The sequence below is a fragment of the Prinia subflava genome, chromosome 4 (assembly GCF_021018805.1).
Source record: "Prinia subflava isolate CZ2003 ecotype Zambia chromosome 4, Cam_Psub_1.2, whole genome shotgun sequence".
Lineage (NCBI taxonomy): Eukaryota > Metazoa > Chordata > Aves > Passeriformes > Cisticolidae > Prinia > Prinia subflava.
The window spans coordinates 39,303,235-39,327,582 of record NC_086250.1 but is presented as its reverse complement, the minus strand read 5'-3'; the positions used below and the strand labels follow the sequence as shown (position 1 = coordinate 39,327,582).

Genomic DNA, 24,348 nt, shown 5'->3' with positions numbered 1-24,348 from the left:
GTAACTGTTGCTAATGTTATGCTTTTTCTTAAGACTATTCTCTATTTCTTTTGTTTCCTTATCCTGTTTGATTCACTTTTGTCTTCTGAAAAATAAGAGGTCTTCATGAAGACGTGCAGTACTTGTCCTCAGAAACATGATTTGATAAACAACAAGGTAGTTTAAAGAGATTTTACAAAAACTGAGCGTGACGACACTGTTAGGACAAAAAACATTGAGATACCCAAATAATTCCCTTGGGGAGAGTCGTTTGGAGAAGAGAAGCTCCTAGCATTCAATACTGAGTCTGCAACATTCTAAAAATGGTTGTAATGAACACATAGGTAAGTCTAAATGCCCACCAGAGTTAAACTGTTTCTTGTGGCCTTTTATTAGTATAATAGGAACCCTTAGGGCTGCTATAGATTTTGTACAAATAGAGAACTGTTATGAGCCAGTTTTTCAGACAAGGGTACCTAAATTACTCACTCATACTCAGCACATAGGCACTGAGTGATCCACTACCAGTAGCCTCAGAAGTCATAAACATCAAGGAAACAACAGAATAGCACAAACAGATTGTACCAGCAGCTACAGCTTGCATGTTATACACAAACTGCTCTGGTTAAGAAAAATAAACCTGCACAGATGAAATAAGGACAGTGCAAACAAAATGAAAATCACTGGATGTCCAGGATTGGTTGTCAGTCTGGTGCTTTTCCCATGCTTACACACAGAATCCCTACATTTGTACACCTGCTTTTCATAGTGTCTCTCTGGGTGCCCCTCAACTGCCTTTGCCTAAAAGCAAAGAAGATTTAGGTTGGAAGTGACCTCTGGAAGTAATCTTGTCCAACACTCCTGTTCAAGAAGGGCCACATACAGCTGCTTGTCTGGGGCTGTCTAGTCAAGTTTTGAGTATCTCTGAAGATGAGGCTATGCAACCTTTCTGGTCAGCCTGTGTGAAGTTTTGGTCACAGTAGGAAACTGTCTTATGTTCAGGTAGAATTCCAGGGATTTTAATTTGTTCCTGTTGCCTCTTGTCCTGTCACTGGGTACCACTGAGAGGAGCCTGGCTCTCTTCTTTGCTTCCTCTTTTCAGACATTTGTACACATTGGTGAGATCTCCTTGACTCTTCCCTGAGCTGAACAGTCCCAACACTCACTGCCTCAGACAAAAGATGTTCTGGTCCCTTAGTTACCTCTGTGGTACTTAATCACCAGGTTCACAAATCCAGTTCTCTCAGAAGTTTTCCACTCTACGCCTTACACAAACCTCATAAAAATTTTAAGGTATTAAGTAAAGCAGAAGTCAGACTCAAACCCAGATGGAGAAGACAAAAGTAAACCAAACCAACCTAAAACAAAACAACCTAAAACAAAAAATCCCCAAACGCAATTACATTTTCCCTGGGAATTTGTACCCCTTGGCACTTTGTGTATAACAACTTCTGAGTAAGCTTCAAATGTAAATTGCTATAAAACATGCTATGAGTCCTCTGTCATTTTCAGGACTGGTTCAAGTGGTGGATCTCACTGTGCTACCGGCTTGCTTTGGTGTTTCAGTTTGGTGACAGATTGTTGACAATTATCTGCCAAGCTAGTTCTATTTCAGAAATCTGACAGGAAGGTTCAGTACATTCAGTCTTTTCAGAGACAGATTACAGAGTATATTCAGCATCCATTTTGAAACCACCAAGGTACTAGAACTAAAATTTTGCATTTGTGCACAGAAATAGACAACAAAAAAAGGGTTTTCTAAAGAGTTGTAGCTTTTATGGCCAACTATGAACTGCTTCAGAAGAATGCTTAGTGCTATCTGAGTAACTCAAGCTACATCTCAAATGTTCAGTTATGTATTTAAAAATTAGTAATCACTTCCACACATTTGTTTGCCACCCTCAAACACACTAGGAAATGACTGCACAGCAGTATTTCTGCAGAGTGGACAGATGTGCTTGGCAATAACAGCTCAGCCTTCCCTCATGGGGAGGTGGCTACTCCAAACTCTTGTTTTCTCTTGCGACATACAGGAGTGTTCAAAAGTCTGTGACCTGTTTTCTCTTGTAACGTCATCGTGGCATTAATAAAAGGTTGTACTAAAATTACAAGAGGAAAAAGACAACTTCATGGAAACCTGGGTCTGGTTCTAGGGGAGGAAGGTGTCCACAGCTGTTAGGCTGGTAGAAGTGTGTCGGTTTGCATGGCACGACTCTTATCCTGGAAAGCTTGTCCTCCTTCTCCTTTTGTGCACCATTTTTTCAGTTTTCTCTCTCCCCGTGATCTTTTTAAATCTTCATTCTTGTTTCTTTTTTCAAAAAATTTTAAAGGTTCTTTTTCCCCTCTGTTCTCTTAACCCAGGACGTTCCTGAGCATCCTGGCAATGCCAGCACAGGCTGCCCTTACAGCTCTATGAATTACAGAATTACACCACCTGGGAGCTGAGCTGGAAGACTGGCATTGAATCTCTCAGCTGATATGCCCATGCTAATGGCAGGCAATAAATTGAACCATAATATGAAAAATCACTTTTTTTTTTTTTTTTTTTTTTTTTTTTTTGGCAAGAAAAGTCTTTCATAAAAAAAAAATCACCAAACCAAAAAAAAAAACTTATGTAGGAAATATTTGTTTGGGGCCAATTTCCATAGTTTCAGTAAAGAATTGAAGTCACCCCTTTGGTTTGGAGCTAAAGTTTTTCTGTTTACTGAAAGCTGAATCTTAGCTTTAGCCAGGCAATTCTGAACAACAAAGAAAGCCTCCTGCACAGGAAAATGTAAAAAACTTGCCAAGTCATCTCTGAGGCCAACTCTCTCACAAGTGAGATTTGTTCCAAAATCCTGGCCACTGTTGGACTCTGCTGGACTCTCCCACAGGACATCTGCCACTTTGGCTCTCCAGTGTAGGACCAGAGAACAAAAGCCAGAGAAGCCACAGTGCAGCAAGTAACATTATTTTCTAGAGTGTTTTCTTCTGTTTGGAAGTGCTGTTCTCCCTCCAGTGAACTTAAACCTACTGGCAATAAATGTGCTTCCCTCTCTGCCTTTCCCCCAGAGGCACCCTTGATCCCTTCAATCAGAGGCTGCTGCCAGGGAATCGTTCCCCAGCTCCCGTTCAACAGTGCCTCCACGGCCCCAGGCTTTCCTCTTCCCACTGTGCAGCTTCCTCCTTTGTGAATGGTGCTTTCCATGAACCTCATCAGTAGAGGCATTTTGGGGGGAAATTTTACTTATTTAATTGTCAGATATGGTCACATCTGGCACTTCTTCTGCTAGAAAATATATAAGAGCCAAGTGATTATTTACTTAGGAGAAGTTCCAAAGCATGTAAAATCGCACAGCACAGGTTATTAGAGAAGTACATGATGGTGCTGTAAAATCTGAGTTTCTTTTGGCAGGATTTATAAAACAGACATTGCATTGTAAAGACTCCTAAAAGTTATAGAAAAATAAAATATCACAAAATATAACAAAAAAGGAAAGAAGAAAAGAAGGAAAGAAGGAAAGAAGGAAAGCAAGCAAGCAAGCAAGCAAGCAAGCAAGATGCAAAATATCCATTGAGATTTTACTTTAGATCAGGAAACTTTTGATGATTTTTCCAATTAAACCAAGAGAAAAACTTTATTTAGAGACTTACGAAATTTATTTTACAAATGTAAGAAAAAATTAGAGTACTGGTTACATCTAACTTCAGATAACAGAAATAATTTAACAGATACCTTCTTTAAAAGCTTCTTGATCAAAACAGAAATATTTCATCTCATGATATTAATAGATTTAGTAGAGCTTTCAGAGAATCCTTATATGCAAAGTCACAGTTACAGACCTCAGCACTGACTTTGCCAACTCCCATATATCCGATTCATATTGTAACTGTGACAGAAGTTTATATCATCTAATACGCTTGTAGTAGTGAAGCAAAACTAATTAGTGAGTTCTTAGTGTTCTCTATATGAAAATAGCTGCTTTTAATTTTTTAAGCTACAGTTTGCAGAGGACAACAAATGGACACCTTTTGGGGGTTTTGTTGTTGTTGTTGTTGGTTTTGGTTTTGGTTTTTTGGTTTTGGTGTTGTTTTTTTTGTAATTTAATATCAGTGCTGGGTTACCAATTTTTGAGTTTCTAGGAGAAAATCACTCTTATGTAGAAAAACAGAAAAACATTCAAAAAATCCAATTAGAAAGACCTTTCAAACTTAATAAAATCTTTAAAGGTACCATTTGCTACAAAAAAAAGAAATAAAAAAAAATCCTTTGCTATATCTTTTCTGATTTTTGGCATTACTTAGATAACCAGAAAGAGATTAATTCTACAACTCACTGTGTGGGCTGGAAAAATCACATGGCAACCTTGATTTGAATCACTTTTTTTCCCATCTCTAAAAATGTTCAGTATTTGTACCCATTTGTGAAGAAGCTTTTATCAGTTCCAAATACACATGGGTTGTGAAAGGCTTCCTTACATTTCCAGGTTTAGGTTAGATTAATTGAAAGCAAACTTTTACACATGAGAATTAATTTTTTTGAGAAAAGGCATTTTTCTACCAGATTTAACTTCATTTTGCTCAGCATCTCCATACAAACCACGTTTGTTGCCTTGATCTTCAGCCAACATGATTCAAAACTCTCAGGCAAGTGCTTCAAAGTATTCCAGGTCTGAAATGTCTGCCTAAACCTCTGAACATACAAAAGTTTATTTTTATTAATCTGTTGCTTTGGAAAGCAAACATGGTATTTATCTTATGCTCCTGTAACCACACAGCAAGGAGCAGGAGGTAATTTATCAATCTCTCTTATCTCCGTTCTGATAATGAGGTTATGGTATAACCCTAAGCCTGCCAGCCAACACTTCATACTGCAGGTCTAAGAAATTCTCTGGTTTACTCTTCAGCAGAGTAGAGAAAAAATGAGCTGCTCCTCTCTTCCTATTTTCAGAGAAGCCTCACATATTCACCTCCCCTAAAAAACGTTTTCTATCATTTATTCATTTCCAGCATCCCTGGGTTACCAACAGAAAGTGAAGTCCATAACTGCAAGTACCAATGGAAAATGGTTAGGAAACGAAAATTGAAATCTAATGCTGTTACAGTCTTACTGCTAAAAGATTTACAAAGTAAAATGGCACAGAAAAGCTTCTTGATTCTGATTCTCTTACTTGCCCTTAGCTTGACCATGAGCAAGATAACACTCTGAAGTCCATGCCTGGAGTGTGTGAGGCCCAGGCACAGACCCGAGGCTGGATGTGAGTCTGGGGAGGCTGCTGGAGGGACCAGGCTCCCATCTGCCCCCCTGGCTGCTGACAGGGCCCTGCCAGTGCCACGGGCAGCACCTCAGCCTTGCCAGCTGCCTTTCTGCCACCAAAGCTAGGGCAGATGACTCATAAGAGGCTACTATCAAAATGAGCAGAATATGTGGTGTTTTACCAATTTGCAGGACCAGAGTCTTGGCCACGGATTTGTTTCTAGTTCCCAGAAATCCATGCTGTGTAAGAACTGAATCATTGGCAGATATTAAAAATGAGAGCACAATGACAACAATGAGCAGCTCCCCATTTTGGAGGCTACAAGCTCACATGCCCAGTTAAACCAGGTATTTCATGTGCAAGTAACTGTCCTGCATTTTCTGAGCCACATGCAATTCCCATTGAGCCCAGATGCTTTCCCAAACTTATTTGAATGTCTATTACATAGAGGAGAAATGAAAACAATGTTGATGTTCATGTTAATGAAAACAAACTAATCATATTTTTTGCCAAATGTTGTCCTTGACAAACAAGTACACTCTCTTCTTGAGCTGTCAAAGTAAAAATAAGCCCCAGAGTTGATAATCCCCAAATCTGGTAATATCTACCTAAAATCTCAGTCACACAATTTGTTTATTTGGTGACAACATATGAAAAAGAATCTGAAATTTCTTCCCCTATTCCACACTGTCAGGCCTCACATCATAAAGGATAACTATTAAAGAAGAAAAGCTGGTCAAACCAGAAACATTACAGATGTGTTTGGTAAGAACTATTAACCTAAGGCAAGGTCTGGGTATTTCTAGATAAATGCAAGGTCACTGCAAAGACAAACAGTATCAAAACTTTATTTTGGAACCTCTGCTTCTCAAGCAAGTGTTAATACACTATATTTGCATGAAAAAGCCTTTCATCAGAACAGTCCAATTCATCACTTCCATTATCTGTGTTGAAACCTTTCTCTTTTTTTCTTTTTTTTCTTTTTTTTCTTTTTTTTCTTTTTTTTCTTTTTTTTTTTTTTTGGGGGGGGGTGGGGGTGGATAATATAATTAACCCTATAAATACACAAACTACAAGCCTGATCTTACACACTTTGAAGTCAAGATGAGTTTTCTTTCTGCTTTCTGTGGATACAGGATGAACTGATCCATTGGGGAACTCTTTCATCATAAGGCTTAATCAGAAAGTCAATCTCCATGATTGCACAGCTTTTAGACTTTAGCACAGATGCATGATTGCCCCATTCTTTTCACATCTTAAGGAACATCATCACTATTCTTTAAATGTGCAGTAGGAGTCAGAAAATCCTTCTTTTGGAAAAAAAAGTAGAAGAAAGTGAACTTTAAATTGGTGCAATTTTGCAGTTTTTGGAAAACAACATCGCTTTTCATTCAGTCATTTGAAACAAGGGCTACAGTTTCCAGGGGAAAAGCCTCACTGGTTCTTGAAGAAACAACCATAAAACAATTTCAGGTAAGCTAGTTAAAGGCATATTTATCAGTCCATTTTTTTTCAAAATATTTTTATCCATGCTGCCCTTAGCTGAAGAGAAAGTATTTTTAGTTTAAAAGACTGCCCCCCCCCCCTTTTTTTTTTTTAATTCAAACTTTTATAAGAAAAATTAGCCAGATCCTGGAAATATTAAATGCTGCTTTAATCCTTCATACTGGAAAAATATTTACATTTGGGTCCTATGAGCTAGTTTGCTGAGAATACGTGGTTCTTCTCAACATAATTTTTACTTGAATTTCTCCTTAGGGAAGGAAAGATGTAGGAATCTTTTCTTTTCAAGTCATTCACCATTGAATTCCAAACTAAACTATAGAAATTAACACATGTGAATTTGGCCCGGGATTTTTAATTTAAAGGTTAACACAGAGAGAGATCTCCTAGACTTGTGAAGAAATTTTTTCACTTGCATTGCTGTTTAGCACTTTTGTTAGTGGTGAAGTTCATACAGTTAATCTGACACTGCAGCTTTGTGTTAACCATGAAAAAGGTGTCAAAAAGGGATACGTGCTATGAATTGTATCTAGTCCCAGAAGTGCCACCAGCCTTAGCATAGTCTGTGTTTTCTTACCTCACCCAAATTTGACTTTCTAACCAACGTTCTTGAATGGCATAGAATTCTGGTCTGGATCCCCTGAGAGGTTGCATTACTTTTCATCCTAAATATGTTCTTTTATGTAACTTTTTTTGGGGAGATAGTGGCCTGCCAGTAGTACCCATGGTCCCACAGAACTGCACTACAGGTTTTTTCTTCTTTCTATGGTCATTACTTTGTTCCTGGCAGTATCATACATAAGCCTGAGATTGACTAATGTCTCTGCCAGTCTTGCTTCCCATTAGCAGGCCAGTTCTGCTCCCAGTTACAGTGACTTTACAAACATCCTTACTGATGATGGCTGTGACTGAAGGGTTTGTCAGGCATTTACTGCTGTTCATTGCAGCCCATACCTCCTTCAGAACAGCTAATTGTTTAGCTAACTGTGCTTTAAAGCACAAGCTGACATAACAACATGCCACTGATTCAGGAACACGATAGCTTCCACATTTTGAGTTGCCTAGAATATACTTCCAGCAGCAAATTGGAAATATCAACTCTGTATTATTCTAGGTCACTTGGGTAGTATATATTCATACATGGAATATGTAAATCTCTTAACTGAGTAACACTCCAGACAGTGTATTTAAGACATGTTTCTTAAACTGTCACCAATACTTACTCAGCAGGATGTGGAAACTTCTGTTCATGCTTTGGGTTCTTCTCTCTTCACAATATGACATTTCAGAGGCAGTTTTATAAATGTTTTATAATTATCTGTGTAGGAAAAAAAATCTGTCTGTGTAGGAAAAAAAATCTGTTCTGGTCACCTAATGTAAGAGAAGGGGAGGAAGAGCCAAGGAAACACAAATTTGACAGTAACATGGTCTCAGGAAGCAAAAATTTTGTCCTGCAGCCCCTACAGTGAGGGGTCCTCAGTGAAGGATGTGTAACAGGTGCTTTCCCTAAGGTTGCTAGTCGAGGATCTCTGGGAATTGCAAACAGTCCGTGACTTGGAGGAAGAAAATGGAAAGGAAAATAGGGCAACAGAAATTAGAATTGTGTGAATAATGGAGTTTCTCTTTGGTGACCCAACCGAAAAATAATTCATTTTAGGTAGGCCCAAAGAACTTGTCTAACTCAAAATGAAACAGCCCATTTTGCTTTCAAATCTCTTGTCAACCTGTGAAAGAAATGCACATGAAACCAAAATACTAACAATTTAGAAAATGTCAGAACAAAATATTTCAGCAAGATTTTCCTTTTTTGAGCTGGAACTATTAACCGAATTAAAACACAGTTTGCTTGACTGAAACTACATTCTTATTTTCTTTTGGTCAGTAATTGTTTGTCCCAGTCATTTCCTCCTGTTTAAGGGAAACTTACTCCGACTTCTACATCCTTTGCTTGTTCAAAACTGACCATCACCACCATCCTTCACACATCCACAAGTCACATATACCCTGCAAGAAAACCTGAGAAGGAAATTTTACAAAGTTTGCTGTGTGGCATTTCCAGGGCTCCAGCTCATGAGTTTTCTGTGGTAGAGTCTTCCAGCTGATGGTTTTTAGGGTTGGAGAAGTTAATAATCATTTGACTTCATTTTTACATTTTTGTGGGCAAATGGGTTTTAATCTGGGTTTAGCCCCAGTGTGAGAGACTGATTTAACATTTCTAGGTAGGGAAACTCAAGAAGGACAATGTGGAAGAGACCTAAAGGAAGTAGAAGAAGGAAATAAGTTGTTTATCAACAAGGAATATCAACATGGTCTGGTCTCTGTCATTAAGGAATAAAACAGATACTTTTAGGGTAAAGTCATGTTATCCTGCCCAAAGTCACAGTCTTTATAAACTTCTAATGTAGACAGAGAAATGACACCTGTGTAATTCCTCTCATCCTCCACCGACTATAAAGGGAGACAGATGGAGTTTAAGGAAAGACTGTACGTCAAAGGTCAGTGAAGTGAAGTGAAGTGAAGTGAAGTGAAGTGAAGTGAAGTGAAGTGAAGTGAAGTGAAGTGAAGTGAAGTGAAGTGAAGTGAAGTGAACTATTCATTTGGTGTTTAAATTCCCTTTCTTTGCTGTCAGCTCTCACAAGTTTGAGTGATAAGAGAAAGGATACTGGCCGATAGCTCTTGACAACATCATTCCTTATCCCAGAAGAAAAGGAAGTATATACCCAACTGAATATATAATGAAGGTTAAATCCCTGAAACTGTCATGTGGTACCAGATCCTGGCTGGCTGTCATTAATGGGTCACTTCTGCCTTGACTGTGAACAGGCATGTAAATTGTGATATGTGGACACAAGTGTGGAGAAAAGCAAACCATGCTGAATGCATCTAGTTTGACAGGTAACAGGCATCCATCACCCAAATGGATCATATGCCAGTCTAATATGTGATTTCCCACAAGAAAGTGTTGTGATTTCAGTTCACATTAACCATTTTTAAAATTAAAGATGGATGGTTGTTTTTAAATCCATCTTTAATTTGCGCTGGTTCAGGAGCTAATTTTTTTTAATGTGGACAGGATTCTTGTTGCCCTGATGAATACACGGTAAGGCCTTGCTCAAGAAGGCTTCACCAGTTGCTGGAATCTGCTGTTACATATTTCTTCTGGCTTTCTGATTACTTGGATTCTTTTCACCCCTTTAACCTTTGTCCAGTCACCAATTTCCCTGGCTACACCAGAGCAACTCTTCTGTCTTTGCCAGAAGACATTGCTGAAGGATGATGATGATGATGATGATGATAATGACAAATTAAACAGTGTTTTAGGGACTTAGGGGTGTTTTTTCTGTCTTGGAATTTGTGTTGAGACTAGGTACCAAATATTCTATTCTCAGGTACTCTCAGATCCCTGATGCTGAAGAACCATTTGTGCTCAGTGTGCTATGGATAAGCAGTGGGAATGCAGAGCTCTGAGTTTTCTTTAGCAGCTGCTGCCCATTTGTCTCCACATCATCTGACCCATGGAAAGGCCAGTTTGGGGCTTCTCAACAGCAGATATTCAAGGAGGGATCTTGTCTCTGCGTGTACCGAGGCAGGACCAGGGAACCAAACCAATGACTTTCAGGAGTGAGGTTATTTTTCCCATCATCCCCTACAAGAAAGGCTGACTGGCATGCTCCCCACTGAGCCCTGGCCTGTGACAAGTCGAAATTGCAGGCTTATGGTGAAGAACCATGGCCCCAGGCAGAGCTTGCATCCTTTCTGGGCACAAGAATACAGCCACCAGTCCAGCAGCTCCACAGGCACAGTCTCTATCATCTCCCTTGTGTTTCAAGAAAAGACAAAAGCTCTGCAAATGGCAATATTTGAGGACGAAAATATTTATTATAATAAATTAAAGTCCAAGCATTTATAAAACATTCCACCTGCATATAAATATCACACAGCAATGTTAATATCTGCTAAAGCTTCATAAATACATTTCCTTGGATATTTTTCAATTAATCTAAATAAATAAAAGTATTATATAATTATTACCTTAAAATAAGTTACCATTAAATACAAATGACAAAAATTATTTCTGAAATAGTCTGAAATACCAACTTTTCAGACAAAGGTCAGAAGGGGGCCAACATATGCAAGAGACATTTCCAACTATGAGGCTCAAAACATCTTGGCTAAAACATCACATCAAAACATCACTGCCTTGATCAAAGCTAATTCATAGGTGTCAAATTTCAGTATATAAAAGACAGAAATGATTGCCTCATTCCTGTGAAGATAAGGAGGACAGAACAGTGCTTTTATAAATAACTAATGCCCTGTGTTGCAATCAAGAGGCAGTGTCCTGGAGTTTTCCTTTTCGAAGAAGGCAGCAGCATGCATCCTGTCTCTGCCCACTTAGTTTGCTAGTTTTGACACAAGTGAAAAATGTACTGCATCTGGGGGGAATGGACATAGTTGCAGCTCATAAATTTGAGTTATTGCAAGAGATCTGCAGAGATATCTCTTCAAGCCTGATCCAGAACTTTTTCAGTTTTTCTTCTTGTTGCCTCCCTTCTTTGGGGCATCAGTACATGCATTTTCCATGTAGTCATACAGTAAATCCAGCTCTCCAATGGCTTTAATCTTTCCATTTTCTCCCAACTAGAGAAGAGAAGAATGTACATCTTAGCAAGTAGTTATTTTTTGGAAAATTGAAATTAGGATTGTCACAGAAAGCAAATAAATAATTTACTTTTCTAATTCTCTTAAACAGTTCTGTAATTAGGTCATAAAAGATAAAGTAGTTCGTTCAAATCTAGACTAGCATATAAGTTTCCTGCAACCTAACTTTTGAAGGTTTAAATTACCATAACGTGTTCAGAAAACCAACAGGACAAGTGAGGGAGGGCTGGAAGGGGAAATATCATTAATCCACTATTTAGTGCCCTTGCAGCGTGTTCATGTCCCAAATAATCTCAAGTTTGTTTCGTAATTAGGTCAGCCTTAATACAACTAAATGACTGGGGTTTGAAACTGCTCTTTCTAAGTATTTGGGGAAAATGTACCTGTTCCATCTTGTTCTTCATTTGTTCCAGGTTCTTTTCAATGTGTTCTCTCTTTCCTGAGAATTGCTAAAAGAAAGGAAACATTCAGATGTAAGAGGGACAGCTATATGCAATGATATATTTTTCATGCGTGTTTTTTTTTTCTTCTTCACACCTTTCTATTTATTCTGAGTTTCATATCTTTGATCTGAGGTTTCCTTTCATATCACTACCTTTTGCCACTGCTTGTAGCATTCTGAGATTTAGGAGCAGCAATGAGAGTCGGAGGGAAAGAAACCCAGAGTTACTCACACAGCTGCTGAGCTCTGAGGTCAGGGATGCCAAGAAGTGTGCCACCTCCTCAACATAAGGGTACTGGTCCTTGACTTCAGTGAGGAGAACATCTTCTACTACAAACTCCACAACCCTCTTCATCAGGTAGCAGCGGTTGTTTTCCTATGTATGAAAGTAAGAGGTCATGTTAAATCAAGGCAAGAGATCACTAAGTGCTGCAGAGGGATGCAAAGAGCAGACTCCTCATGCTAGGCTTACCCTGATGTTAACAAAAAGCTGCTGCCCAATCAATCTGTTGTCCGTGTCCCTGTCCAAGGCACTGACCTGAGAGGAAAAAAGGAAGTGTCAGGTGGTGATGGGAACCTCACTTAAAAATGATAATAAATATTAATAATAAACCCAAAAGCTTTCATCAGCAATAAAAGTGCAGGTGAAATGAGAGAATGGACACCATAGTCTGTTACAAGTAGATAAGCTTGGATATTGTGTCTGTTTCTCCGCTCAGCTGGGTGAGATTCAAGGTTGGTATCGCAGGAAAATAAAAAAGCCGAAGTCTGAATTTGTGTCCCCCACTCAAAAGTCAGAAGTCGCCGTGGTTGTGGTGACTAAACCAGATGCTGCAGGTGGCCGACCTCACAGTGGCCCACAGTGCAATGGTGTGACCCAGGGAGATCCACCCAGGGCAAAGCAGCCAAGACACCTGCCCAAGCTGAGCACGGTAAGATGCCAGAGCATCTGCTTGGCTGTGACTGGAGTCATGGACAGGCCCAACTCCAAATGGACTGAGCAAACTGAGAAATTTAAAGTCATTATTTCACAGTTTACCCACTTCAGCAGTAGCTGCTTGAAAAGAAGCTGTGCTGTTCCAGGGCTGCCTTTCCTCTGGGGAGCAGCAGGAAGAGAGGCAGCAGCTTCCCCTGGCTACACAGCCAGCAGGCAATAAATCTGCTCCACACACCCAAACTCTGCTTTAACTGCAAATACATGGTGGGTTTTCCTCTGGAGAAAGGCAGGGGAAAGAGAGAGGAATGCCAAAGGCTAGAAGTCACTGCACCAACAGAGGAGTAGGTGCTCAGATCCCCCATGGAGAACACATGGATGACTGTACCGTTTTAGCCAAGGTGTAGGTGCGATTCCGGATGTAGGGCAGCTGGAAGTTGATCCTCCTGAGCCTGCAGGCATGATGGGCAGCAGAAGCCCCTTTCAGAGGCAGAGAGCTGGTGAGAAGAAGGGGAAGGCAGCAACAGCAGCAGAAGAAAACCCATGCTGGGAAGCTCTTGGACAAGGTCTGCAGGGCGGCCATGGCTCAGTCTGGAATCGTCCGTCCCAGCAGGCTGCAGATGCAGGACTCAGCACTGAGGTGAGAGAGGGCAGCGTTAGCACCAAGGAGAGCAGGGGAAGCAAGGTGAGAGCAGCACAAAGGCTGCAAGCCTTACCTTTGCTGTGGTTCTTGATGTGCTCTGCAGGAGGTGAGCTGCACCTTATATAGGGGCCACCAACATCTCTCTCAGCTGTTTTCTTTGGGTACTGGTGGTGAAATAAAAATGACATCAGCAAGTCTCTTACTTTCCAGTATCCTCTTCTGAGAACTACCTAACCACTTCAAAACCCACAAATACAACTTCATGACCATCATAATCTTTAGTTTCCTAAAAACAAACAAACAAAAAACCCAAATATTAATTTGGGGCAAAGCAGGGGCTTTTACCAGGGTAGGAATCCTGGATTCTTTTTGCATAAAAATGTTTGAGAATTCTATGAGTTTGTGCCTCCTGTCCCAATTATAATGCACTTGACTGACAGATGGCAGAAAGCCACCAAACCTTCTGTGGTACAAGACTGGTTTCACCAATGCTGACTGGTGCACACAAGTGATCCGAGACTGTATCAGAACCAAAGCACTGACCATCTGTGGCTCCTACCCTGAAAATAGCCTTTCCCACACAGTGGCCCACTGGAGTCACTGGCCATCTGAACATCACTGTGCAATCCTCTCTGAGAGATCAGAAACTGTGCAGGACCAACACTGCATTTATCACATGCCTGATTTCCAAATTCCCTTTTCCAAAAGATACTATCTGTATTTAAGGCTGTAATCAGGTGTAATGCACAGAGCTGTGGTCGTGTACTTATCCAGGTGATTTCCATGTTCCTAAGGCTCTCCTAACATGAAGGCAGTGTTGCACCTTCAGTCTGCAATACCATGCAGAGTCCCAAAAGGGGATCTGTGCTCTTTAGACAGTAATTTGCAACCCATCTGTAGACAGTAATGCATGAGAACACAGAACTGGGACAAATGTAAACTCCTGGTTTTCTAATACCCACAAGGTACACAGGTGACAAACAGGAGAAAACATCTGGAAAACCAAGGCTTCAGCTCTGCCTCGGAGAGTGGATATCTGAGAGCTCTGAGGGTGGGCATCTGGCTGGCTGGGCTCCATTATTTGTGGCTCAAGTTCTCAGGACAAGAGCAATTGTCAGCCTAACCTCATGGTCTGAAATGCCCAGATCTTTTTCTTACACCTGAAAGGAAATTAAAATTAAAAGCTGAGTGGAATGAGCCTTATTCTTTAGCCTCTTCTGATGCATCTGCAGCATGAATTTATCCCTCCATGTCTCAGTCCTGCTTCAGTTGCCCTTAGACACCTGCTACATCAGGACTGCACAGATCTGTGCCCTGGAGCCATCATCACCCTTTCCATGCCCCTCTCAGGTCCTCATTCCCATGACCTGCCTCCAACAACATCTTGACTGCAGCAGGCAGCAGAAAGTGAGTCTGGACCCAGGATGTCAACAGTCTAGTTCACATCCAGATGTACCACAAGGCTATTCAAGAATACATTTCTAAACTCTTTTCCACATATATATCAAGCTAATAGTTCCAAGGGGGGGTACAGGTTGATGAGGAGATGGAGGCTGAGTTTTACTTAACAAAAGGACAGACATTAAAGACCAAACTGGGAGAATCCTCACGGATAGGCTGCTTTGAAGTATTGACCCTCCCTGAAATGCATTTCCACTAACTCCTCCCCAGGTGTTAAACACATTCTGATAACCAAAGTCTGCTTCTAAGCAAGGTTTCTCCACCAGCTCATCCATCAGAACTGAAGTTGTACACCCAAAACAGGAGCTGTGGAGCAGCATTCATATGCCCTGCCCTCTTGTCTTTCTGGCAGATGTTACCTCTCCATCCCTTTGGTCACTCACTCATCAGACACAGATCCAGCCTGCCTGACCTCTTTTTGTGGCTCCAATCCCATGGAAAGGGTGCATGACCTAAGCAGGTGCTGTGCTATGCCCATCAGTTCAAATCACCCTGAGGAACATACTTCATTCCTTGTCCTGATGAAATTTAAACAAAATCAGGCAGATTAATGAGGAATTAGATGCTGAATCTTTCTTCTTCCCCTTCCTATGCAGTAATTACAGAATCTCTTCTGTCTTCCTGCTCTTTTATTTGAAATCATGCACTGGAACATGCCTATTTTCACAGAAAACCTTAAGTTCACCTCCCGTCTGCATTGTTAGCCATCTCAGCCATGCTACTTTTTGGCTGTCCCATTATGTCCCCCTTCTGAGGCTGTTTCAGTTGTTTAGTTTACCTTGCTGTTTTGCAGACACTGAGATGCTGAAATGCTTTTTCAAGTTCATTAATTCATGTTTTGCAACTTGTGTTTTTATGACATCCCTAAAGCTTTTGCATTATTTACCCTTTTGTTAGCAGCTGTGAGTTACATCTTTCATCCCTCTGGCTTACTCTGAGTACAGTCCAGCCCAAAAACAAGTGGTCAAGATGTTACTGGACGCTAACACAAGCAGACTTTATAGTTCCCTTGCTCATCAGATCATTCCTGGCCTCTTCCCAGGACTGTTCGTCCTGGATGTACCACAGAGCTGTGGTATAGACACTGTCATGGCTGCAGAGATTCCTTGTAACACGTCAATGGAATTCCTTTGGAAGTGGAGATATGCCTCCTATTCCCAGGGTCTTGTATTTCTGTTATGAGATTGCACTGAACAAAGACTGTCACGGTTACCACCTCTTTCCACTGGCTCACCACACCCCACATGAGAGATACACATCCCATGGAAATATGGGGTGAAAAGCCTGCGCTAGTGCTGGATCTTACTCCAGTCCCCAGCTGAACTCCAGAGAGAGGCTTCTTTTTTACTCTTGTTTGAGGAGGAAATACAGTAGTTCTGTTTTGAAAAACAAGGTCTTGAACCAGCACTGAGGGTGAACCCCAGGGAAATTGCTTGGTTAGATTCCCCTTCCCAAACGGGCTACCCTGAACTGCACAGCAGGAGAGATCAGTGGAAGGAAAACTGCCTTTCATTTAAAATGTGGTACTCTGGATGAAACTATCACTGGAAAGTCTTGCTTTGTGGAGAAAGAGTAAACTGGACAAAATTCATCCGAAGAATGAGAGGGAAATAATTTCCTTTTCTTATTTCATGATTTTTAATAGGTTTAATGATATTTTTAATCTTTAAGACTAGTAGCACTGTGTAAAATAGAAATTTCTTACAAGAAAATATATCTTCTCTGCTTTCATTTTAATTAAAAACTACCAGAGACCTTTAATCTTCTATTAAGTACTCTCTGTATTTTTTTCAAGTAAAATTAATTAAGGAAATTATTTTAAAATTATTATTTGAAACGGGTCACTTTTTCTCCCTGGTACTGCCCCAAGAGGTGTCTATCCTATCACTTGACTCACCTATAAACTTTTGAAGTGTAATTACATGGGATTTCCCTAATTCGTTAAGAAACCATAGTGGCAAATTTTCTCGACAATGACTTCTTGACCCATTTTGAAGACAGAGAATTTTTTGAGGAGGACTGGAACTCTGCATCACATCTGCTTCTAAAGCCACAGACACTTCCTTCTGACTTTGAATGAGGTCACAGGTGAGTAACCAATACTGTACTTCGATGTTCAGCTGCTGTGGATCAGCAGCAACATATGAACATGCAGGAATTTTCTTGGGCTTTAGTACATTTTCAATCAGCCAGCATTACACTGCATTATTGGAAAGGTCAGGACTGGCCACTGGGCTGGAAATATTGTCAAGAGTTGGCGTGTGAAAAAGTGAGCCTTTATATTGTGTATTGTGCTCTTGGATCTTTTATTTGGCAACAAGATTCTCCCCCCTTAAACACTTGTATGAATGGGCCATAGGTCATGTAACACCCAAAACTGAACACTCAGTCTCAGGTTTCAGGCCACACTCATCTCCTCCCTCATTTTGCTCCAGCTCATTTGTGAAGCAGTCAGCTGTCGGGTCCATTCTATCTCAGTTCTTCTCTACTTTTGTCCAGACTTTAAAACTTCCGAAGATTAAAGTAGACTATAAAATTGCTTCAGGGCAAGCTCCAGTAAAGTCTTCTTTCAGCTCTCTCGCCAGCAATGAAAACCTCAGTAATGGAAATTGATTCTTCTCTACAAAACTTGAAAATAAGTTTTTCTGTAATCCAGACATTCCTTATGGAAACATCCTAGTACACAGGCAAGTGTCTTCTCGGCACAGTCATTAGGAATGGCAGAAGGGATCCAGTTTCTACAGAGGAAATGGTACCAATAGACAGACTGGGAAAGGACATGTAACATTTAAGTGTTACATTTTTTGCTTAGGGTTTGGTGTTTGGTTGGTTGGTTGGTGTGTGTGTGTGACAGGTTTAATGATATGTAAGAAACTGTGAGTCCTTTGAAGAAGAATTAATAGCATTAATAAAATTGTTTAGCCTGGGAATATTATATGATTGAAAAAGATTCTGGAGACAGCTCTCAATACAGGCACTGCTGACTCAGGGTTTTTGCAGACCTGATGCGATTTCCTACCTCCCCTGGCTGTAACATTTTTGTAACACAGAGTAACACATTTCCTGTGACAGTAACACTTCGGCTTTTATATCTGATATTTCATCAAGATCTTTGTCTCTGACCAGCACTTGGTTTTGTTACATAATTTTTGGTTTTCCTCACTATAAAGTGCTATATCATAAAGCTGGTATTTCGTATCATAAAAATTCAAGAGGAAGGGAACTCATTGCCTCAATTTTAAGTTACATTCTGGGACACAACCCCCCCCCCCCCAAAAAACAAACAAACAAACAAAACAAAAACAAAAAAACAAAAACAAAAACAACAACAACAAAAAAAAACAAACCCAAACCAAAAAACCCCCAAAAAACCTCCAAAGCCAACAAAATAACCACACACACACACAAAACATCACCAAACCCAAAAACTTTCTGTTTTAAATAACTTTATTCTCAGAAACATTTATATAGTGAAGATACAAAAGAAAGCAACCCAGAGAGACATTGAGACAAAACCAGCCTGCTGGTACCAATGTCCTTAATGTGTTAATACCATGCTATTACCAGGAGCACTGAGGTAGTAACTTCTACTGCATGCCAAAAGGATTAACTAATTAATACAAAAACAAAAAACCAAAAACCTGGGTCAATGTAACTGCAATAGAGATTAGTCCAGAGGTTTTGCTTCTTCAGAAAACTCCTGCCAATATCAGTAAAACATATAAAACAAGTTTTAATAATTTGTCAGTCAACACTCAGTTTACACAGAGGGGAAAAAAGATAATTGAGGCCATGTCAGTGCACATGGCCTCACAGCACCACTATTAACCCTCCCACCAGATGGCAACCCTTTTAATTTGGCGTGTGAAATCAGGAACACATTACAAGACTCTGCTGCTTTAAATAGTGACCTACATGTATCCAACTCTTGTGAACAGTCAGACCAGGTGAACTGAACCTTCTCAGCTTCCTTTAATGTGTGGTGTTTGCACAGCCGTGGCTCAGTTACATCATGAAGTGGAATTAATGACATCGTGTAGGTCAAAGAAAACCACTCTAAATGGGAACAGAATTTTGCAAACTGGCTTGTAATTCAGTAACAAACAGTTGCTCAGGTTAAGAAATAGCCCCAGCACCTTGGTTGACAAGAAGTTTTATCATGTAACGGAGTAATTATATGAAGCCATTTTGAAGGGAAGCAACATTATTTAAGGTAAAATCCTTGTGCCCAGACACTGCCCATGTACCAGCACTTCCACTGAGACCCTGAGCTCAGCATCTCCTGAGAGTGAGCCGCTGGCAGCTCAGCTATTCACTGTAACAGAGCCATTAGAGAAGGTGACAGCTCTCATGTTGCTATCAGCAGCTTTCTAACTTGTCCTAGGATGTGTCCATCCCTAGGAAGCCAGCAGCCTCTGCCTCAGCCCTTCCCCAGACAAGGGTTAAGCTATTGCTGATCTCCCAAGAGAGTTCTGTGAGTCAAGGAGTTTCCTCTTGGAGTAGAACTAGTATCAAGAACGTGAGATTTATGGAGCCAGAAAAAATAGCTACAGCACAGGAATTATGATGCTGCTTTCCTGAGTTATCTGTTTTTAGCCATGTGTCATGTAAGCTAAAATACACAAACAGGCTGGAGCCAGCTTCTCACTGGAAACACAAACAAGCATTCCTCACGAGAAGGGTTCCTGGGAACTCACAGGCCCACTCTAGCTGGGGGAGCACTGAGCCCCAGCACACAGTGCACTGAGCCAGTGCACACAGACAACCTTGCAAACCTGTGCACCCAATTCTCAATAATAATAATAATAATAATAATAATAATAATAATAATAATATCTGCAGATTAAGTTTATGTGTCACAACAACCCAGTAACCAGAAAGGGGCGTAGAAAGGGAGAAATCCGAAAGTACATGTTTTCTGGATCCTGCCAGGCATTCCTATTCTAATTCACATCCTAAAGTAGGTGCTTTGGAGACATCCCAGCACACGACAGTATTACACAAAGACACCTTGAGTTAAAAAAAAAATTATACATGTATCATATGCACACACAGTTGTGGTTTAATCACAACCAGAACTAAGCCCCACTCAGACGCTCAGTCATTTCCCACTAGAACAGGATGGGGAAGAAAATCAGAGGAGTAGAAGTAACAAAACCTGTGGGCTGAGATAAAGACAGTTTAATAAGTAAAGCAAAATCCACACAAGAGCAAAACAAAATGAGGAATTCATTCACCAGTTCCCATGGGCTGGCAGGTGTTCAGTCCCAGGAAAGCAGGGCTCCATCATGCATAGTGGTTACTTGGGTAGAAAAACACCATCACTCAGAATATCTCCCCATTTCCCTCCTCTTCCCCAGCTTTATATGCTGAGCATAACACCACATGGCGTGGGATATCCCCTGGTCAGTTTGTGTCAGCTGTCCTGGCTGTGTCCCTTCCCAACTTGTGCAGCCCCAGCACCATGTTAATAGAGTAGGGTGAGGAGCAGAAAAGGTCTTGACCCTGTGCCCAGCAATAAAGAAAACACCTCTATATTATCAACATTATCTTCAGCACAATTTCAAAACAGAGCCCCATACTAGCAACTATGGAGAAAAAAAATCTGTCCCAGCACACACACCCCCCTATATATACATACACAGACACAGACCATATATGTGTATATCAGATTTGAACACAGTTAAAAGGAAAATCTCTGAGGTCCACATGAAACCTTCACAGGTTTACCTTAGGTACCTTGGCATAAGGTTACCTGGCATAATGGAATTCAGTCACATTTACAAAACTGACATGCTTTACTAGAAAACATTAAGACCTCTGAAGAAAGCGGGAGTAAGAAGCTCTAGTTGTCCTTTGCCGCCTCCACTGAAGAATCATCTACACTAAGCAGGATCTGCTGCCCCGGCTGTACCACCCAACTCTCCCTGCAAAGGGCAAGCTCTTTGCAAATGAGTGCTCCCGCTCTTACACTTTTAACAGAGCCCCATCAATGCAACAAGTGATCCAAGAGAGGCTGTGAAAACTGTACATAAACCAAGCCTCGCTTGCTTTCCCAAAGGACAGTCAGCCTTCACAGCCATCTTGTGCAGTTCTCAGTCCTCCACCCTAAAATACACCACACAGGACCGACCAGCGTCATCCTTCAGTTTCCAGGCACAGCACGTTTGACATGCCAGATTCAGGCTTCTTCAGTCACTCCAAGTGCTTCTCTAGGACACAACCTGCAAAAGAGAAACCTCACAAGGTCAGCTCACATCCCACACAGATGAACTGTAGGAAATACTAGTGTATTTAGGAAGTTCATTGGCATTTCTACATGGAGCTCCAAACGTCCTTCTGTGACACAACAGAAAAATAGAATCAAAAAGCAAACTGAAACTTGGATTTCCATGAAACTGGAGTTCTCTTGTTACCTACCATCCACTGACTGCTCGTCAGGTTTTGCTTTTGGCATGATCGCTGCTATTGTGATTAACACTTTCCCACTGTGTTCCAGTGCCCAGAAAACCAAAGAAATTACTACATACCTAGAAGTTAACTACAGCTCCACCATGCTATTCTCTCTTCCCCAGGCTCCGGTCTGCAAAGGTCTGAGTAACTGCTAGAACCAGGACATGAATTTTAGGCCACTTACAATTAAAATTACTGCTTGGCTTCTTTATCACACAATTGTGGGCATCTTAGGTAACAAAACCATTTTCCCTCAGGCTACAGTAAAAATTGGTCAACAAGGTCACAGCAAAACTTCCACTTGCATCAAATGGTGATGGGGCTCTTTGCTGACAAATTTTACCAGACGGTTAAGAATTGCTGTGACACCAGAACCTGGGGTGTTCAGCCTAACCAGAGCTCAGCCTTGCAGAACAGGAAGATGGAATGAATCAAGATGGCATCACACAAATAAGCACACACTAAATTATTCAAAGCTGAGCTTCCTACCCCATCTTGAAGTACTACATATTTGCTCATTGAGTATTATGGATTTGGAAATCCCTTTTTACTTCACTGTTATCTGCCAGAGAGTGATGACACCAAAACCAGACAAGGACAATGTATTAGTGCCCAGGCTCCAAGAATTTCAGAGTGAAGGAGAAAGCTGGTGGCTGGTAAATAATTTCATTTCCTCTCACCTTACTGCAACACGCACTGGGGGTTGGGCTGTGGCCTTTGGGTGCAGAGGGAACTCCAGCTACCTGCAAGACATTGGTGAAGCTAAATCCGTTTTCAGAAGGTTGTTTCTTACCACATAGGAATCCACTGACAATTAAGCAGATGTAGATCTACTAATCCAAATAGGCTGAAAAATCCCTATACAACACTTCAGTGATTGAAGTATCACTAGAAGACTACTTACTGAGTGGCTTTGTGACTTAATTCAGACTGTATATGCAAAACCAGTTAGAATCATGGAGTAAGCTGAGCTGGAAGGGACCCCCAAGGATCACCTAAGTCCAACTCCTGGCCCTGCACAGGACCATCCCCAAGAGCATCATCCTAACGCTTCTTCAACTCTGTCAGGCTTGGTGCTGTGACCACTCCCCTGGGGAGCCTGGCCCAGTGCCCAACCACACTCTGGGTGAAGAACCTTTTGCTAACATCCAACCTAAACCTCCCCTGACATAACCTTAGGCCATTCCCTCGGGTCCTGTCAGTGGATACCACATTGAAGAGATCAGCGTGTGCCCTTCCTCTTCCCCCCACAACGAAGTTGCAGACTGCCATGAGGTCTCCCCTCACCTCCCTTGACCAATTGGTGACAATTTGGGAACAGCAGCTGAAGACATTCAACACTTACTGACTGGGTCAGTTATTAATGTGCTGGTTTTGTAAATCTCAGCCTTAAGTTGACAAGCTCACAAAGTTTATTCCTGAGATACATTTCCTATTGGCAACTGCCTTCCTCCTTATTTATCTGCTTGGTCTCTCCGCTTTCAAGGCTTCTGAAGTTTCCTTGTCAGAAAACAATACATACTTAGTGCACAGCACAAACTGGTAATTATTAATAAAGAGTGCACTTTTGAACATTTTTTCTATGTTCAGCTTGCTTGAAAACACAACAGGAAATACATTTGAAAGCTGGTCTGAAATATTTTGAAAAACCAAAATCCCTCTTGAACAATAAACAATAGCAAAGAAACAGCATAAAGAATTTAACACCCGTCTTGAAGACTACAGAACACACTTCAGAAGCTTTGCACTAGTGTAACTCAAAACCAGGTATTCTGTCTACACTTCCCTTTAAAAACTTCTGTCCAGAAGTAAATTCAATTCGATAATTTCAGGCAAATACTAAACGTTGTTCAGATGGGAAATGATGTGTGAGACACCACAAACTTCTATTCTAGTATCTAAATTTGTGTGTACCCCTACACAACAAAAATGTCTCCCTCCTTTCCTGTACCTACCCTCTCCCTGGCAAAAATCAATATACATGTACCATACTGCACACATCTAACAAACTCAGAGCTACCCTAAGATGTACCAGACTCACCTGTACCAGTACAGACAACCCTATGAGCAAAACTGGCACATATGGTGTTATAACATCTACGACTTACAGGCCTCAAAATCAGACCTGCACAAAAACTCTTGACAGAGATGTCAGCCAGGAAAGCCAGGCAAACACAGAAAAACAAAGAAAGAGTACATAGTTCATAAAAGGCAATTAACAGGTATCACAGATGTGAAAAAGGCATATTGTGTGGCTCTACACAGATATTTACTATATGTGATATGCTAGGTAGAAAAGTTATGCTGTATTAACATTTGAATAATATAATGAATGTAGTTTTGTAATTAACATTAAGCTTTAGAAGCTATGTGTGTGTGATATTCTTTTTAGCTCAAGAAAGAGAGAAAATAATCAAGAATTCTTTGCACAGAGATAACAGTTGCAGAGACTTTAAAATTTTCTAGTGAAGAATTTATGGCCTTTCTTATCAACAGAAAAGAAACCTCTTCAAGGACCAACAGACTTACAGGCACCTAGAAATTAACAGAAAGCTTTTGTGACAAGAACCAGCTGAAATTACTTGTTTTAAATAAAATATGCATAGTCATGAAGAGGATCCTCAAAAAGAGAGAGATTTCTCTTTTTTCTTTGCCTTCTTTCCTAGCTAGCTTTTGTCTAGACGGGAGGAGGCCCAGCCCGGGCCACTCCCTTTGTTCTTATTGTCTCATAAATTGTCCTACTCTAAATTGTTTAACCTTTATTATTGTATTTGTATTACTATTTTTTTATAACCATTTTTTATTTTTATTAAATTTCCAAAAATCCCAAAAGCGAGTGATTGGTGTTTATTACAACAGAGAAATAATGGCTGATGAGAGCTCTTGGCCAGGAGAACATGCTGATATGAGTAATGTAGATAGACGCAGCAGAACTAAGGCACCCACATCACAGTAACATATCATCCTGAACAAAAATACTTCACCTTTTAGCCATTAAGTTTTCCACTACAAAACTATCATTTTAGAGGAAGAA

At 40.6% G+C, this 24,348-nt stretch overlaps 1 protein-coding gene across 1 annotated transcript; it reads right to left on the bottom strand.

Annotated features, from left to right (window-relative positions):
* Positions 1–11,246: 11,246 nt before the first annotated feature.
* IL22 (interleukin 22) lies at positions 11,247–13,340 on the bottom strand. The gene is made up of 5 exons (XM_063394915.1): positions 13,141–13,340; positions 12,296–12,356; positions 12,056–12,199; positions 11,765–11,830; positions 11,247–11,360 (listed from the first exon to the last, which is right to left on the bottom strand). Exons 1-5 carry the CDS (start codon positions 13,338–13,340, stop codon positions 11,247–11,249), a joined length of 585 nt encoding a protein of 194 aa, XP_063250985.1.
* Positions 13,341–24,348: the final 11,008 nt, after the last annotated feature.